Here is a 16,886-nt window from a genome sequence, read left to right on the forward strand (position 1 = left end):
CCCCGCTATGCCTATCTAACAGGCTCCTCGGACCCGCTCCAGCTATGTACAAAGGAAAAACCGTACCGTATAGGCCGGGTAAAAACCTCTGTCGGACAAGTCTAGGAAATCCAATCTAATGAATGCGGTCAGTTGCAAAAGAGAGAAAGGCCTAGAGTAGGCCTTGAGGGCCTGCCATCTTGTCATTAGAATTGATGAAAAGAAGGAAAAAGACTTACTGGCGATAGATTTCTAGGTAGTTTGAAAGCTTCTAGTACGGTCAGACCGTTGGAAATGAAGCTATTCAAAGAAGCAATACCGTGGGTCTGATCGTTGTGGGGTGGGTGGAAATTGGGTGGGCCAACTTGTGTGTTGGGCCAAGATGTGGTAAGTTATGTTAATTTGTAAACGCTAGCTGTAACATGGCTATGGAATTACTGTATTGTTGTACTCTACAGTACATCCCTAGAGGATGATGACCGCCTTAAAAGGTAACACACATAAGAGCCCCAAATCTGTTGACAGGCAGTGCCAATTGTAATTCTGAGAATCTGACAGTTTGCTGTCTGCTTTCTTGTGAGTTTAGCAGGTAGTCCATAGTATCCTTCGGTAGAACAGAACCCAGGACAACAAAGGGAGGTCCGTTACAGGATGTGTGTATGAACATTACAAAGTGGGAAACTTTACCATTGTAGTGTAACCATACCCAGACAGCCAGAGTCTCCCCTGTAATCCAGTTATGTACTGTACAATACATACAGCGACCCCTAAGACGCTGTCAGCCATACAAGACCAGGCTCCCTTTGACACACCAACTTGCAATTCCCGTGTTTCTAGCCCACATTCCACCGTTGAGACACCAGACGCCAAGCATCCTCTCGCTTTTCATCGGATCGACACTCATCTTGCCTCAGAGACGTCGCTGTTTCCACGCTGATGCAGGCAAGCGTCCAGAGCAGCCGTGCACTTGGATGCCGGGGGGAACGAGGGTGCTAACGCGACCCGCCAAAGTCTGTTATATCAGTGCGATGGCGATGGCGATGGCCCTGACTTTTCCCATCCACGGGCCAGCGCGGTACGCCGCCGCCAGTCAGCCCGTGAAGCGACCCAAGGAATTTGTATCCTTTTCATATGATGAGAACCGCAACTGGTCTCTGGGCGACAAGTCTCTTAAGTGGTACTACCCGCCGAATCTCGGCGCGGATCTCAACAAAGGCTACGATCAGTTCATAAGTCACGACGATAGTGTCGACGAACATTTGGACGGCCTTTTAAGGGCTGTTGCGAAGCATGAGGAGCAAACTAACACGCCAATCGATGCTCATATCCTCACTTGGAGAGGCATGATGACCAAGGTATTATTATCCTTACAGAACTGTAGAGTAGCGAGACTCCCAGACATTGACTCCACCATCTAGATCATGGCCGCACCTTATGATGATGAACCGTAAGAACGCGAAGCCGAATGCTTTTCGTTGCCTATTGGGGCCTGGTGCTGAACAGTTTCCGGCCTTCGTCTAGATTTGAGATGAATGCTACCCTCTATCGAGGATGCATGTAAGCCGCCTGTTCCCATCCCGGATATCCCTGGGCTAACATATCCTGAAGCTTCATTGAGGAGAATCACGAATTCAGCCAGAGAAAAAAGGCGGCCGAGAATCGTCAGGTTGTCGGGAACGGTCGCTATCAAATGTCAGTGTACCAATATTGGGGTAAGCACCGACTGTTATTATTGTGTAGCATCTAGATTAACACACCGGCAGGTTATAAATTTGAGGCTCTCTGCACAATGCCACGCCCATGGGGAGAGACTTCCAGAGAATATATTGAGAGCCGGGAAGACAAAATCGTCAACAACGCCGAGCAGTACTGCTCAGTAGTCCGGACCGGCTTTGGCAACACGATAGTGTGTCTCGGAGGCGAGGTTGACGCGAGTATGTCTCTCAACTTTCCAAGCTCCAACCTTTTCTAAGCCCCAACTTTCCCACAACGCTGACCTTACGCAGTCTGGGATGCCAAACCCGAGATACCTGGAGCTCCCATCAACTGGGTTGAGTTCAAGACAAGCGCCGAGATCACCCACAAAGGCCAGCAAGCAAGATTTGACCGGAAGCTCTTGAAGTATTGGATCCAGTCGTTCCTCCTCGGAGTGCCGAAAATCATTGTTGGCTTCAGGTCCCAGGACGGCATACTAAAGAGCATCAAGGAGTTTGACACCATCAAGATCCCTCAGTATGTTCAGACCAGCAGCAGCGTGAAGTGGGATGGCAACGTCTGCATCAACTTTACAACGCAATTCCTCGAGTGTAAGCTTATTCCTCCCCCCTTTTCATGTCCGCGATGCGCTGATTGTACGCAGGGCTCCGCTCCACAATCAAGGACGAGGGTGTCTGGAGGATCAGGCGGGCGCCAGGGTCGCGCAACATTGAGCTCTTCAAAGTCGAGGAGGTGGGTCATGGCGACGTGGTCGCGGACTCGTTCATGAACTGGCGGATCCAGCTGGAATGCATCCAGGAAAGGCAAAAGCACAATGAAGCTCAATCACAGCCAGAAGCTGAGCCGGGTTCATCTCAGACTCAGAACTCAGACCAGTCTTCTGGCGGGGTGCCCATTTGATTCAGATACCACGGCGTTAGCCATGTACTTATCCGTACATCACAACAAGACGGCGGGTAATGACCTACGGAACTGGATTTCATAAGAGTGGGCTCATGGTTGAGCCCTAATGAAGATCATCTGTAAGCTAGGATGTCTATTCAAACGTTGTATTGTCAAGCACTGACTAACAGCAGGACGAAGGTACCCATGCAGCAGTACCATACATTAAGGGGCTGTCAATTTCTACCGTTGTAATCTAAACAGGTATTTTGATACACCGTGAGATGCCAGGGCTATTGAGCTATTCCCGCCAGAAAAAACATGCAGTCTACGGTAGGCAGCCAGGAATATGAGAAGCGCGGAACAAGCTCATGACCGCGAGACTCGCAAGAAGTCATCCCGTCTCACCGTCGCTTGCATCCTCGCCAGCCCAGAACCGGAACCCAACCCCACTCATCTCAGACTGTCTCCATAACCACAACATCCCCATCCCCTTTGATCCATCAGCCCCGAGTAGCGTCAAGCACACACGCTATAAACCATTGTAAACCCACAATCCTTCACTCCAGAAACATTACCCAGACATGACATAATCATCATCGTCATCCATCCATCCTCCTCCTGCTCTCTTCTCTTATGCAGTGACTGCAGTGAGTGGTACTGTATATAGCCCACCCATGCTCCGCTCATGCTTCGATATCGTTATGGTTATGATGCGCCCGCCAAGACCCCCAGCGGGCCCTCAAGCCGTCGGTCCAGCGGGCGTACAGCAGGTCCGAAAGCGCCTTGCAGTGCTCCATGCCGGGCACGGCCGGGCGGCCGGGGAACCGTGCCTCGAGCAGGGTCATGCGTTCCCGCTCCCGCTCCCTCTCCCGCTCCTTTTCCTTTTCCTTTTCTCTGTCCCGGTCCTTCTCCCCTCTCTCCTTCTCCGGGGATCTCGGGGCAGCGGGCGAGTCGGGCAGCATGCTCCCGCGCCTGCGGTGATGGCTCATGAGGTGCGGGTTCTCTTGGGACATGACCAGCTTTGTGGGGCTTGCGGGTACCGAAGGGGGATTCGTTGTGGTGGCCGTGTTGGTGGCGGTTTGGGAATGGGAAATGGAGGAGGAATTGGAGGTGGAAGGCCGCTGCGGGGATTTGATCACCACTGTTCCCTGTGCCTGCGGAGTGCCGCCGTCGCTTGGTGACTTCGACGAGAGAATACCAGTTTGCTGCGGGAGGAAGGCGTTGCTGAGCCTGGAATCCTGAGATACAGCCGAGACCAGGTTACGCAGGAAATGGTAGGCGCCTTCGGGATCGACCGCGTCCAGCAGAGCGAAGGCATCGGACAGTCTTGCCAGGGCTTCTCGTTTCGTCGAGGCGGCTGTTTGGGCGTGGAGCTCGTCGAGACAGGGCTCGAGGGCTTTGTTGTATAGCCGGCGGCCGAGCATGGCTTCTTTGCTGTTTGGCTCGACCGGTGCGTGGTATGCTGGAGGAGGGCGGTTTTCGTCGGTGCTGGTGAAGTCGGGAGGAGATGTGCCGAGACTGCCCGGGTTTGAGCCGTCAGAGGGCACGCGACGGAAGAGCCGCATGGTGGAGCCGGAGTTGCCAAAGGACATATCTGGCTGCAGAGGCCGCTTTGGGGCAAGAGAGGAACGTGGCGAGCCATTGGAAACGTGGCGGCTGATAGAGCTCTGGCGCGCGGCAGTCGACGGCTGGCGGCGCACAGTTGATTTCCGCACCGTCCCGGGGGTATTGGGCTGGAGAGGCCCATCTTTAAGATCCAGCTTGCGGAAGCCATCCTCAACTGAGAATGCCGAAGATGGTTTTCTCGATCTGACAGTGCCCCTCTTCGGCGCTACCGACTTCACCGTCTCGAAGACCCACTCGTCGGCCTCGTCCTTGGGAGAAATGGTTTGAAGTGTCTCCTGGTAGTAGGCCGGGATCTTTACGCTGTCGGCCTTGGCATCTGCCATCCGTTTGCGCTGAATCAACTCCTGCAGTGCTTCTACCTTGCCTGCCGACCGAATGAACTTGTGCCTCAGAAGCTCCTTAGCTGTGGGCCGATAATCGGGGTCCTTGACCAGACACTGTGCGACAAAATCTTTGAACTCTTTGCTGAATTTGCCTTCGAGCCTCGGAGGGGGGTTTTTGGGGATGTGGAAGAGAACCTTCATGGGGTGGGTGCTGGCGTGTGGCGGTTCGCCCAGCGCCAGCTCAATGGCTGTGATGCCCAGCGACCAGATGTCGGCCTTGAAATCATAGCCAGCCTGTTGGATAACCTCAGGGGCCATCCAGAACGGGGTGCCAACAAATGTGTTCCGCTGCGACTTCATGTACGTCAGCTGTGCAGCGACGCCAAAATCTGCAAGCTTGACCTTGCCCGTCTCGGACAGCAGCACATTTGCAGCCTTGATGTCACGGTGAATCTTCCCCTCGGAATGGAGGTATTCGAGACCTAGCAGCAGTTCCCGGCAGATGATGGCAATGTGGACTTCATTGAAGGCGCCCGGTTTTAGCTGGACACTGTTAGCACGGGCGGCAACGGGCGCTGCAAGCTGTCGCGAGGTAACATACCAAGTCAAGACAGGAGCCGCCTCCCAGATATTCCATGACAATCCATAGCTTGTGGCCTCGCAGAAAGCTCGCCTTGTATTGCGTGACGTAGCTGCTGGCGCATGTGCTGAGCACCGAGATCTCCTGTTGGATTTCCTGGATGTCATCCTCGCTCGACTCGAGATCAATCTGTATCGCAACACAAAGTCAATCGCAATTCCATGAGTCCGGAGCGAAGCAAAAGCAACAACTTACGTGTTTAATTGCGACCGTCTCCCCTGTCGCTTTCTCAATGCCCTTATACACGACGCCAAAGCTGCCGCCTGCATCACCAATGATCAGCGAAACTATTTCCACTTGTAAAATCAAACTCGGCGCATCGTTGCGACTCACGTCCGAGCTCTTCCAGCACCTGGTAACGGCTTGCAACTCCTTCGTCGGCCATTATTGTCGTAGCTTGCTTCGTGATGCAGCGAAATTAGGGATCCGCCCACAACATGCGATGAACCGGTGGAGAAAGCTGGGGGGAAACAGAGGGGCAAGACAGCCGAGTGTGAGGGCGCACTCGTTTGGCCGGGAACGGGGAAGAGAGCGAGGATGTTGGCGATGGGTTCCTGGCTGCAGACAAAGTTCTCTTGTGTATCTTGTCGCCGGCCCGTGCCTTTTCCTATTAAATTAGCATTCCGTAGACAATGTGTGCTGCTGGAGCTCGGCGCTGTGGTTGTCCGGGTGCTGCGCCCTCGGCACGGGCCATTGTTTACTTTGGAGAATGGAGAATGCGTTTGTCGGGCCGGTCCAGGGTACTTGATGAGCCCGGTCTTTCAGTCCGCAATTGTGCTAGCTCAGGTGCCGACTCAGCTGAAAAGCGACGAGCGAAGTGAAGCCGCGAGAATCCCGAGCTGCGCGCAATTGACAGAAAATATATGAAGGTTTTCCCATCTGGCACGACTAATACCATGGTGCGCATGTATGTATTTTAGTGACAGAGTACAGCGCAGGCTTGCTGCGATGCAACCCCAAGTTTTTAGGGGTCTCGAGGACCAAAACCAGAGGCCGCTGCGAGCGTTTGCTTCAGCACTCTATCAAAACGCGCACGGACCAATCACGGATCAGCACCGGCATTTGAGGTGGCATCCAATGACATGCCTCTTGGCACCATTCGGGACAAGTGGGGCTGCGGGCCGTGTGGGGCTGCCGTTGCCCCTCGCAACCGTTGTTCACCGACACAGGAGCTTGGGCCTTTCCCATCGCCGGGCCGCTGGCTCAGCTTTCGCTATCCCGGCTCGTGCCTTCCCAGGTTTGTCTTATAACTCGACTTGAGGTTGGGTCAAATTTCACACACTCCACGAACTGTGGGGGAAACTAGGCCACACCCCGTCAATTTTCTACCACAGCGCAGCATCGCGACTGCCGGGCTCCCTGTCGCTCATCAATCTCGTCTCCCTCCTTTTGCTTGGATGGGGGCCTTTCTCCATCTTGCAACTCCACAATCGCTTGCCGACCTCCGAGCAAGCGATTCTCGAGTTTGGTGCCGTCATAGCCCACTTGTTATGCCCAAGCTGTAATCGACATTACCTTGCAATTACATCACTTCATAGTACACTACTCAGTCAACAGTCAACATCATCTACCGCAGCAGCGACTTGGAGCGCTACATATATCTGCACAATGGCCCCGGCACCGCCACCGCTGCCAACACGTTTCCCGTGTTGGGTTCGGGCAGTGTATTCATGGGGAGGAGAGGTGCGTTTGTTTTGTCTCGAAGCGCACGACATGCTGTATCAACTCAAGCTGACCGCAACCCCACCGTCACTAGTCCAAACGAGACCTCGGGTTTGTCGAAGGTGATCTGATCGAATGTCTTAACGCCGGCGATGGCTCATGGTGGACGGGCAGATTGTGGCGGGATAGGAGAGCAATTGGGTTGTTTCCATCCAACTTCGTCGAGGTGCTGCCAGAAAACTTCCGCCCAACCAGCAGATCCATCAGCCCCTTACCCGGCAGCACCACGCCCAGCCCGAGAAATAGCCCTCAGAAATCCAAAACTTTCCGCAAGCCCTACGAGGCCTATTCCAAAGCCCCGCACTACACGACAGCCAAGACCCCAGAGACATTCAAGGATGGCGCAGTCCGGCCGCGCGAGGCTTCGGCGAGCCCCTCTGCCAATGCCAGCCCAGCTCACAGCACGCATCTCGGGCGAGACATATCCCCTTCGCAAACCCCAAGTGTGCTGCTGGCTGGGAGAGATCCATCTCCTGCAAGGCTTCCTGGTGGGATGATGTCGCGGGATGCGTCGCCATCACGCGCTCCTACCCCTTCGAGAGTTCCTAGTGCTAGCTCCAGGGGGCCGTCGCCAGCACCATCCTACGTACCATACCGGCCGCCTCAACCTCGTCAACACGCGTACCACCTAAGCCTCGACAGGACAGAATCCTATAGTCAAAGCCACCCTGCAGGAGATTCTCCCCCTCCTCCGCCACCGCCGCACAGATCAAATGTTCCAAGGCACGGTTCCCACATGTCTTATGACGAGGGGTACTATGGTGGACTGTCTAAGGAACACTCGGTACTATCGAGAGAGCGCTCCAATGCGTCGTACGAGCACAGATCGAGGCAGAACTCGAACGCGTCGTACATACCTTATGATCCCTCCAAGGCCTCGGGCTATCACACTCCTAGGGTACCGTCTCCGTGCCCTCCATCCCCTGGAGGAGTTGACGGCCTGACACCGTCCCCTCTAAGAGAGGCCATGGATGACGTGATGGAGCAACTCGATGCGCTAGGCGCTGGCAGAGAAGCCGAGTCTCCGGAGCCCGCTTTGGACCCTTGGTCCCCAGAATCCTTTGATATGGTACATCAGCAGTCGAGAAAGAAGCGAGACCAGCATAACCGTCCCCAGACATCCATGGGCATACCGCACCAGGTCGACGAGGGCTACGAAACGTATCCTGGCAGCGCTCAATCATCCCAAGAGCCGACTCACCACGGCAGCTACCAAGAGCAGCCCCTGCCGCAGCTCAGCAACTACGTCGAGAGAATGGAGACGAGGCTCAGAAACATGCACAAGCAAAATGCGAGTATGGTGGGTGTGAGCGAAGGTCCGACTCCGCCGCCAAAGGGTCAACTATTCGACAGACCAAAGTCCTCCATGGACATCCACGCCCAGCCAGAGCAGAAACTCCGTCAGAAAAAATCGGCCTACGAAATCAGCCGACAGGTTCTGAACAGGACCTTCACCACCAAAACCAACTCGACAAACAGCTCATCGGGAACCCAGAGCACCGAGCGGAGCTTGATGAGTGGCGTCTCGGCTGGTGGCATCAGTGCAACGAGCGCTGGGAGTCTCGCAAGGAAAAACCGGAGTCGGGCGCAAAGCGCCCTGGGTATGCGAGATCTGGAATCGGATCGCCCAGAGACACCCTTTACCGGTGTTACATACCACAGCAGCCATGCTTCGGGCGAGCAACGGTCCAAGTCGCAAATTGGATTTCACGACGACGCCATGCCAGGACTGGGTGGCCTCGTCCAACCCAAACCCAAGAAGCAAAACTTCATCAAGAGGATCCTCGAGTCTGCCAAGACCGGCGTTGCGAGCACTAGGGGCAGCATAGCCGCTGCAGGGGCCGGATCTCTCCAGGCGGCCGCTTCAAACCGCTCCACCCCTGCTCTTCCGTCTCTTTCCGGAACATCCATTTCTATCAAGAAGGGGCGCGAGCCTGCAAAGGAGATGGGACTTGGCGCGGCCGTAGACTGGGTCCAGGTCCGGCGGGATGTGAACCGCTCTAACTCGCTGAGCCAGAATGAGCGAGTCGAGAGAAAGGAAAGGTGCCAGATGCTCGACTACCCGGCCCTCGACCCTGTGGACGAGCTGTACAACGGCATCGATGGAGACGAAGGAGCCGATGGCATGCCCGTGACTGAGCCGATAAACTTCGCAGCCATTAACCTCAGCCAGGTAGACAAGAACTCGCGCTTCCTCGCTAACCTCCCGCCAACCACGACAGTAATAACGCTGGCCACCACGTACGTCTGCCGACCGTACCGCAGCGACGTCCAGCGTCTCCGCGCAATCTTCACTTGGGTTTCCGAGAAGATCTGCTGGGAAGAGGATTTCGACGGGCCCACGGATACGCGGCGGGTCATTCAGACGAAGCGGGCATGTGCTGAGGAGTACGCAACTCTAGTGCTGGAGATGTGCGCTGCAGTTGGCCTCACCTGCGAGATTGTCCGCGGGTACTTGAAAACTCCGGGAGAGATTCCCGATGTCAATGTCATGCCCCGGTCTAACCACTGGTGGAATGCCGTGTTGGTCGACAACGAATGGCGGATAATGGACTGCTGCCTCGCCAGCCCGTCTAACCCTCGACGGGCTCTCTATTCCAGCGCGAGCAGCTCGAGTGCCGACCCCTGGTGGTTCCTAGCTCGTCCGACCGAGATTTGCTGGACGCATATCCCGGAGCACCACGCACAGCAGCACATCTGCCCGCCGGTTGCTCATGAAGTCCTTCTCAATCTTCCCTGCGCCTGTGCACCGTTCTTCAAGAACGGATTGCAGATGGTTGACTATGACACGTCGCTCACTCGAATCGAGGACCTGGAGATGGTGCACATAAAGTTCAATGTACCCGCTGATGTCGAAGTGGCCGCCGAGGTTGAGGTGCGCGGCTACTCGCGGGACTCGGACGGTGATTTCTTCGAATCCGGGGAGACGATCAAGAAGCGCGCTCTTGCCCAAGCCGAATGGTTTGCCGGCGTCAAGCGCTACACGGTCAAGGCCTTGCTGCCCGGCGACGAAGGAACTGGCGTGCTCAAGGTCTACGCCGGCAAGCGGGGGCTTATGCACAGCATCAAGGACATTCCGCACCCGCTCGCGTTTGCTCTTCCCATCATCCACACCGGCGAGAACCCGCCGTACGAGTTTGTGACGCGGCACCCGACACCGCACGCACAGCGTCACGACATCTATGTCGTCCAGCCGCAGTGCCAGCGTCTCGCGCTCAACAACACCTTCGTGTTTGCCATCCGCCAGCACCCAAGCTCGGTCGCTAACAACCCCATGGCCCCGTCATCCAACCCCGGCGGTACCAGCCCCATTCCGTTTGCGCGGCCCAGCAGTGCGATGAGCATGACGAGTAGCGCGGCCGGCTCAAACCCGAGCACGGCTGCTACTTCGGTTAGCACCTCCAGCGCCAGCGGCAATTCCCGGAAACCGGCTAAGCTGGCCATCCAAACGCCGGGCGGCAAGATCCTCAGGCTGATGCGCAAGGAGGAGAGGCGCGGAATTGGAGGCGTCCTCAGCGGGAAGGCCTCCCAATCAGGCATCAACCTCCTCGGCGAGGAAGAGGCCGGTGATGGCGGCGTGTGGGAGACAATCATCAAGTGCTCCCAACGAGGCGTCTGGCGGGGGCTGGTGTTGGCCGACCGGACCGCGAGGTGGTGTGTCTTTGCCGAGTGGGTTTGTGAAGGATAATCCTGTTTCTTTCTGCCGTCAAGGTATACCCCTGGTCTTCTTCTTGTTCGGTCTTCTAATTTGGTCACTGTTCTGGTGGGTGGGATATCGCCAAGGGGTTGGGCTATCCAATCTTGCTGCTTCGAGGATCCCGGGCACCAAGCGGATACAGCCCTGGTTTGCTCTGATTTTTGTTTGCATATGTGTACGGGAAACTGTTCTTTGTAATGGGCCATCTTCTCTTGTTTCGATTCACATAGCCGGGCGCATAGCAGACAGGCACAGCGAGCGAGCTTGGGATTGCACCTAGGGGCGTTTTGCAACTAAAGTTTATTTTAATGGGCCTTGTCATTATAAAGTTGGTGATGGATGTTGGATGGATGGATGTAAGGTTAACTGGCTGGCGATGGCTCGAGGTATTGTGGATGGGCATGGATATGTGGGTATAGAAGGTTGTTGTGCTGGGCTGGCCAGGACAGGACAGAATGGGGAAAAACAGCTTTTCAATTCGCATCTTTGTGTGTGCAGTTGATGAGGAGTGTCTATATTGTGTGTAAAGTCTTGGGTGATGGAAAAGGGGTCGTTAGGTGTCTGTAGGTATTGTACAACAGCTGCCGACTCTCGCGGATCCGCCCGATGTGACGATATCAATGGAGATCGAATGCAAATGCACGCCCTAGAAATGACTCGTGCTCCGCTTTTCCACACTCTTTACAACTTCTTGACGCCACTCCTGGATAAAAGGTGATGGAATTTTGAACTGTTCCTGCTAGACCCAATAACTGAGTTGGCTGTTACAGGACAAGATAATTCATCCGCGAATTTCCACTCGTCACCACCACTGACTCGCTCGTCATCACTATCATCATCGTTAGCATCATCATCATCAACACTACCTATCACCCTCATCTACCCGCAAAAATGGCAACTCAACCGCCAACCATCGAAACTAACAACCTCACCTACACCTTCCCCAACTACGACACGGGCGTCTCCAACATCACCATCTCCCTGCCCGCCCGCTCGCGCACGCTACTAATCGGGGCCAACGGCGCGGGCAAGACCACTTTGCTGCGGCTGCTGGCGGGCAAGCGCATGGCGCCCGCCGGGTCCATCCGCGTGGGCGGCGTCGACCCGTTCAAGGACGGGCTCGAGGGCGTGACGTACCTGGGACTCGAATGGGTGCTCAACTCGGTGGTGCGGGCGGGCGACGTCGGGGTTTCCGAACTGTTGTCGTCGGTAGGCGGGGATGCGTTCCCCGACAGGCGTGATGAGTTGGTGAGTGTCCTCGACATTGACACGGCCTGGCGCATGCACGCCGTGTCGGACGGCGAGCGCCGCCGCGTGCAGCTCGCCATGGGCCTGATCCGCCCCTGGACGGTGCTGTTGCTCGACGAGATCACGGTTGATCTGGACGTGTGGAGCCGGGCGCAGTTTTTAAGCTTTTTGCGCCGCGAGACGGAGACGAGGGAGTGTACCGTTGTATATGCCACGCATATCCTGGATAATCTCGCCGGCTGGCCCACACATCTCGTGCACATGCACCTGGGCACGGTCAAGGGCTGGGGCCCGGCTGAGGAGCTGCTGCGGCGCGAGCTTGACGAGGTGGTTGCTCGGGAGGAGGAAAAGGAGGAGGAGGAGGCTATGGTGGGCGCCGCCAAGGGGAATAGTAGGCTGGGCCAGTTGGTGCTGAGGTGGTTGAGGGACGATTTGCGCGAGCGCGGGCCGAGAAGCCAGCACCGGGTTCAGAGGGGTCCCGAGGGGTGGACTTACAGTAGCCCTGGCATTGGAGGGTACGGGCTTGAATCCAAGGCAGCAATGGAGGAGGACCGCGATTGAGGAAGCTTGAGGGAGTCAGGCTTTTAGGGGGTAGGTAGGGATCGGGGTAGCTGCGTCTGTTTTATTTCTGTCAACTGGAAAGGGGTTCGGTCTCGCGGGTAGGTGGCTTTAACATGATACCCAGGCGGCATTTAACATGGCGTTTGCTTCGAGGAGAGAGACGGTCAAAAATATTGATTTATTTCTAGTTCAATTGGGGTATCTTCAGTGACATAATTGCCGGCCTCATCCTTTCCTCGTCTTCATGAGATTTTTCATCGTATTGTACATCAGCTCGGGAATGCCCGGGAAGCCTTTCGCCTCAAGATATCCTAGGACGCCTGACCTATACTCTTGCCAGGGCAGCCTCAGCCCGCCTCTATTAGCCAGCTGGCTCAATGAGGTCTGGGTGACCGGTCCGGTGTGCCTGAGTCGCACATTGGTATCCGCGTCTTCCAGCTCTCTGACGTATGAGATGGACTGTAGGCACAGAATAGGAGAGTGCGACAAGCCAAAGATAAACCCCAGAGACAGGTCCGGGTCTGTTCGTCGCACGTACGACGCAAGGACTGGCTGGACGGATTGCGGTATACGGCACCCTTGAGCGTTGGTGTCCGTCGTCGCAAATGCGCGGCCGCGCCACAAGCAGTTGCACAGGTCCATCAGGAACCCGTTGAAGGAATTGATTTGCTCGCGCTCGCGTGGCGTCAGCTGCCGTGCCACGGACGGAGACGTAACAGCCTCCCAAGCACGCTTGTAGATGGCGAGTATGCCGCACAGCCGGGACACGACTGCCAGCGAAGGGCTGAAATGCAACAGGTAGACGAGAAGGGGGGGCGGGATTGTGATGAAGACGTGCTGTAGTAGTGGCGGCTTGGCGTATATGGCCGCGGTGGATTCGTAAAAGTCGAGGATGTCAAGGTAGACGCCAACGGTAGGTGAGGTTTGGGTAAGCGTTAAGGCGAGTTTGTTGACATGCTCAATCAGGTCAGTAACACAACCCACTGGCAGGGAGACAAAAGGTTCTGAAGCCTCTATGGCTATTGTCCAACGTCGGACCAATAGCGTGTAGAATTTCAGAAGCGACACCTGACACGCTGCGGTGCCGTCCAGCATCGAATCTTCAAGAGGCTGTAGTATCTGATAAAGTCCTATTGACCTTGTTAGAGCCACCACTTCGGACCCATGGAGGAGTATTTTACGTTGAAAGTCCGTCATAGGGACGAAACTCAAGGTTTCGAGAACCATGTCCCGCTTATCTGAGCCGTCCCAGACCCTCAGGAACTGGCCGAAAAAGGTAAGCAGAAGCGGTGGTAACATCTGCGATCGCAATTAGATCTTGAGAACAAGCAATCTTGGTCATGCCGCACGAACCTTCACCCTAAGCACATAGTCATGCACCACCTCAAGCATGTCGGCTAAGAGATCTGAGTCAGCGTCTCCGCCAGCAACATCGGCTAAACATGCCATCAGCCAGTTGCTGATGCGTGAAGATGCCTCGGCGTCTGGCCGGAGGAGCAAGAACTTTTGAAGGAGAGGGTCAGCAAAGACGGCCACGAGCTGTGTAGGCAGCTCGATTTTGTCTAGTTGTTTCACAAAGGTCTCGGCGCTGTCAGTCTCCTCCAACGTGACGGAGTTCTGGAATTCGTCAGCGGCCTGGTTTCTAGATCTCGAGGCTGATTAATGTCCTTACCTCTTGAGCATGCAGAGTATGTACGGTGGGGAACATGGCTTTCGCGCCTTTCAGACGGCTGCCGAGAGCATGGCTAACAGCAAAGCCGTTCCTAACGGCCGTGCCGTCGTGGCTAGCAGAATGCTGCTGCTGAATCTCGTCGAGCCTCGCGCACCATTGGGTGTCAGGATGCTACGGCCGTCAGCCCAAAAAAAAACTTGAGAAGTTGCTAGGACAGCCATACCTTGAAAACCGCGGCTCGGCCCTTGGTAACCTCGCCCACAATAATTTCAGGATAGTAGTTCTTGAAGACACGCAGCAGACCCGTCAAATGTGGGTCACCGCCGGTTTGCCGGGCGAGGTTCAAGCTGCAAAGACGCGATTAGCAACTCCGGATATGACTTTCGTTTGCGAAATCATGGATTCTGCTTACATGGCCTGTATCCGAAATGGTCTCACATGCTTCCGCCTCGTCACCAAGGCAAGGACATGGCAGAGCTGGGGTCTTGGGAGGGATTAGTGAAGCCTGTCACTGCTTTAACACGCGATGGTGACGCTGACCTGGACGGACTTACCTGATGGCTGCGGTATCGAGCAGATTGAACAGCACGGCATATGCCTGCGACAGAACGGCCGGGTTTTCCAACAAGTGGTACACCATGACAAGCCATCTGAGAAACAGAGCCTGGAGTGGCAGGGACGGCTTTAGGTGGCCGTGGCCCAGGGCGCCAACGAAGCGTAAGACGGTGTCATCGCCGACCTTGGCTGACGGATACAGGTTTCGAACAAGGACTGCGAGGCTGGCCTGATCCAAGTGGTTGCGAATAGTCAACAGGTCAACAAGGCGGATCAGCTCATGCGGGAAAGCGCCCCTTTCGTAGAGGATTGCGGCCGCCCGCTCAATGGTCGATTTGATGCCTGTTTTGCGTTGTTTCGCGGGCAATTTCGAGGCTGCCTGGATCATCAGCTCTTATTCGTTTTCCTTATCAAAACACTAGTACCACCTACCTGCCTCGAGATCCTCTATCAAGTCATCGAGATTATCCGAGGACATCCCTTTTCTTTTCTTTTCCTTTTTCTCGAGTATGACGGCGATTGATATGGCATGTCCTTTGACACCGAACGATATGCGTTGTGCCAAGTAAACACGGACAGCGTCGTATCCTGAGTGCGCAGTTAACACAAGGATCTCGGAACTTTTAACGCGTCTAGTTGTACGGAGTAGAGCGTATTTATTGTATTGTATTGTAGCGTATTGTTACTGTATCGTTTTCACGTTCGAGCATCATAATGTTGCATTCTTGCCGCTTTGTAATACTCGTATACACGACTCGACAGAATGCTGTGTAACACTGCTTTGCTGTGTGGGCCAGACAGGTCAATTTTGTAATGGTAATGGGTGTGAAGTTCCTGCTGAAAACCCCGCGCATAGTCCCATAATGCTGAGGGATGAGGTGTAATGCAGTGTAAATGCCTTCGATACCGGTTCCTAAAAGTGTCATTTCGGGCCTGTTTCGTGCTACCAACCTCTACCTAGTCCGCTCCTTCCGGCCCGGACTTTCACTGGTTTGTCAACACTGTAATCACGGACTGGCAAGGTGTTGGTGTGACGCAGCACGCCTCCCGGGGAGAAATGCTCTCTTTCAAGCAGATTCGGCTTGATTGCCCCGACTTTCCTCAATCTGATTTTGGCAACATTTTGAGATGGTTACACAACGCCCCCACGCAGCCTTGCTTCTCCTTCCAACCTTGGAGGAGTTTGGCTCAAAGCCTTGAACAACTGCAGGGAACTAACTGCATGTCGGTCGTTCTTGCCCGTTGGCTGAGGCTCTCGGTCACCAACCTACTTACTACCTACAGCATCGTTCTTACTCTTGCTGACTTCCGTCACTGTGTTGTTGGGTGTTGGAGATTCCCGGGACGTTCCTCCCCCTGGACACGGACCAATTGCCTGAGCTTCTCGCCTCTTCTCGTACGACCCGAGCACCTTTTGAACCGCAGCGCTATTATCTATCGCATGGAGGTCATGCTCATTTTCCCAATGCGACAGGCAAATGTGCCACGCCCCTCGACTCTTTGGCCAGCGAATCACACACGCCACTTTGACAGCACAGCATGTCTCTGCTCACATGTTTAACCCGACATAGACCCCAATATCCGTACAACAGCGAAACTTTCCTTGTGTAACGCTTCCATATGTGGCCCGCCCCCGGATGCAGTAGCTCGAGAGCAGGTCTATGTATGAACATAGCCGACTTTGTTGCGCGCCCCCAATGTCATTCGTGCTCAGCGTTGCCGGCGTTTGCGCTTGCCCAACACAGTTGGTATGAATGTATGACCTCTCCTGCTGCTCAGGACCATAACCGAGTCTTAGCAAGAAGCATACCGTCGGCCGACAAGCCACCGCTCGTCCAATGACCACCTGCCGTCAAGGTACATACATACGCAGGATCATCCAGCGACCAAAAGACTCGCAGTCAACCTCAGACGCATAAACGATGTTTAAGCCCTTGAAATCTCCGGAGCGGCGGTCGAAGGAGTTCGGGCCGCTCGGCCTTGCGACACACCGGTTGACCGAAGACTGGCCGTGCGGCGTTTGGCGTAAGTTGGGTCCTTAGCAGCAACAGCAGCGGCAAACTAAGCCTCGGCTGCGGCTGTTCAGGAATCAGGAGTCCAAGATCAGCCAGAGAGTCAAAAGAGATGGCTAAGCTGGCCGCCTGGACTACCTACTTCCTCGTTGTCACACACACCCACATACGCACACGCACATATACACACACGTCAAGTTCTGCAATATTGTAGACAAGTGGCAATCTGCTCTACTACCTAATCATACAT

The 16,886-nt window shown here is 55.1% G+C and overlaps 5 protein-coding genes across 5 annotated transcripts; 3 read left to right on the forward strand and 2 right to left on the reverse strand.

The window, feature by feature from the left end:
* Positions 1-829: 829 nt before the first annotated feature.
* On the forward strand, positions 830-2,967 carry N656DRAFT_776590 (RAI1-domain-containing protein). Its single transcript, XM_064814665.1, has 8 exons — positions 830-1,334; positions 1,398-1,426; positions 1,501-1,536; positions 1,588-1,691; positions 1,743-1,913; positions 1,986-2,285; positions 2,339-2,717; positions 2,772-2,967. The coding sequence occupies exons 1-7, from the start codon at positions 1,008-1,010 to the stop codon at positions 2,593-2,595; spliced, it is 1,224 nt and encodes a 407-aa protein (XP_064672027.1). The 5' UTR covers positions 830-1,007; the 3' UTR covers positions 2,596-2,717; positions 2,772-2,967.
* Positions 2,968-3,305: 338 nt separating this feature from the next.
* Positions 3,306-5,554, reverse strand: N656DRAFT_727043 (Pkinase-domain-containing protein; the record flags this gene model as incomplete). Its single annotated transcript, XM_064812581.1, has 4 exons — positions 3,306-5,072; positions 5,131-5,298; positions 5,365-5,432; positions 5,503-5,554. Coding segments are annotated over 4 exons (2,055 nt in total), but the record flags the coding sequence as incomplete, so codon positions are not given.
* A 1,223-nt stretch (positions 5,555-6,777) lies between these two features.
* Positions 6,778-10,579, forward strand: N656DRAFT_704604 (uncharacterized protein; the record flags this gene model as incomplete). The annotated part of the gene is made up of 2 exons (XM_064811194.1): positions 6,778-6,852; positions 6,926-10,579. 2 exons carry the CDS (start codon positions 6,778-6,780, stop codon positions 10,577-10,579), a joined length of 3,729 nt encoding a protein of 1,242 aa, XP_064672029.1.
* A 674-nt stretch (positions 10,580-11,253) lies between these two features.
* N656DRAFT_776596 (P-loop containing nucleoside triphosphate hydrolase protein) lies at positions 11,254-12,593 on the forward strand. Its single transcript, XM_064814666.1, has one exon. It carries the CDS (start codon positions 11,480-11,482, stop codon positions 12,395-12,397), a length of 918 nt encoding a protein of 305 aa, XP_064672030.1. The 5' UTR covers positions 11,254-11,479; the 3' UTR covers positions 12,398-12,593.
* A 29-nt stretch (positions 12,594-12,622) lies between these two features.
* Positions 12,623-15,102, reverse strand: N656DRAFT_796114 (Mis6-domain-containing protein; the record flags this gene model as incomplete). The annotated part of the gene is made up of 8 exons (XM_064817492.1): positions 12,623-13,527; positions 13,579-13,696; positions 13,751-14,014; positions 14,070-14,240; positions 14,293-14,416; positions 14,482-14,553; positions 14,624-14,999; positions 15,057-15,102. 8 exons carry the CDS (start codon positions 15,100-15,102, stop codon positions 12,623-12,625), a joined length of 2,076 nt encoding a protein of 691 aa, XP_064672031.1.
* Between the last annotated feature and the right edge of the window lie 1,784 nt (positions 15,103-16,886).

This window comes from Canariomyces notabilis, assembly GCF_033297395.1.
Source record: "Canariomyces notabilis strain CBS 508.74 unplaced genomic scaffold N656scaffold_5, whole genome shotgun sequence".
NCBI classification, from domain to species: domain Eukaryota; kingdom Fungi; phylum Ascomycota; class Sordariomycetes; order Sordariales; family Chaetomiaceae; genus Canariomyces; species Canariomyces notabilis.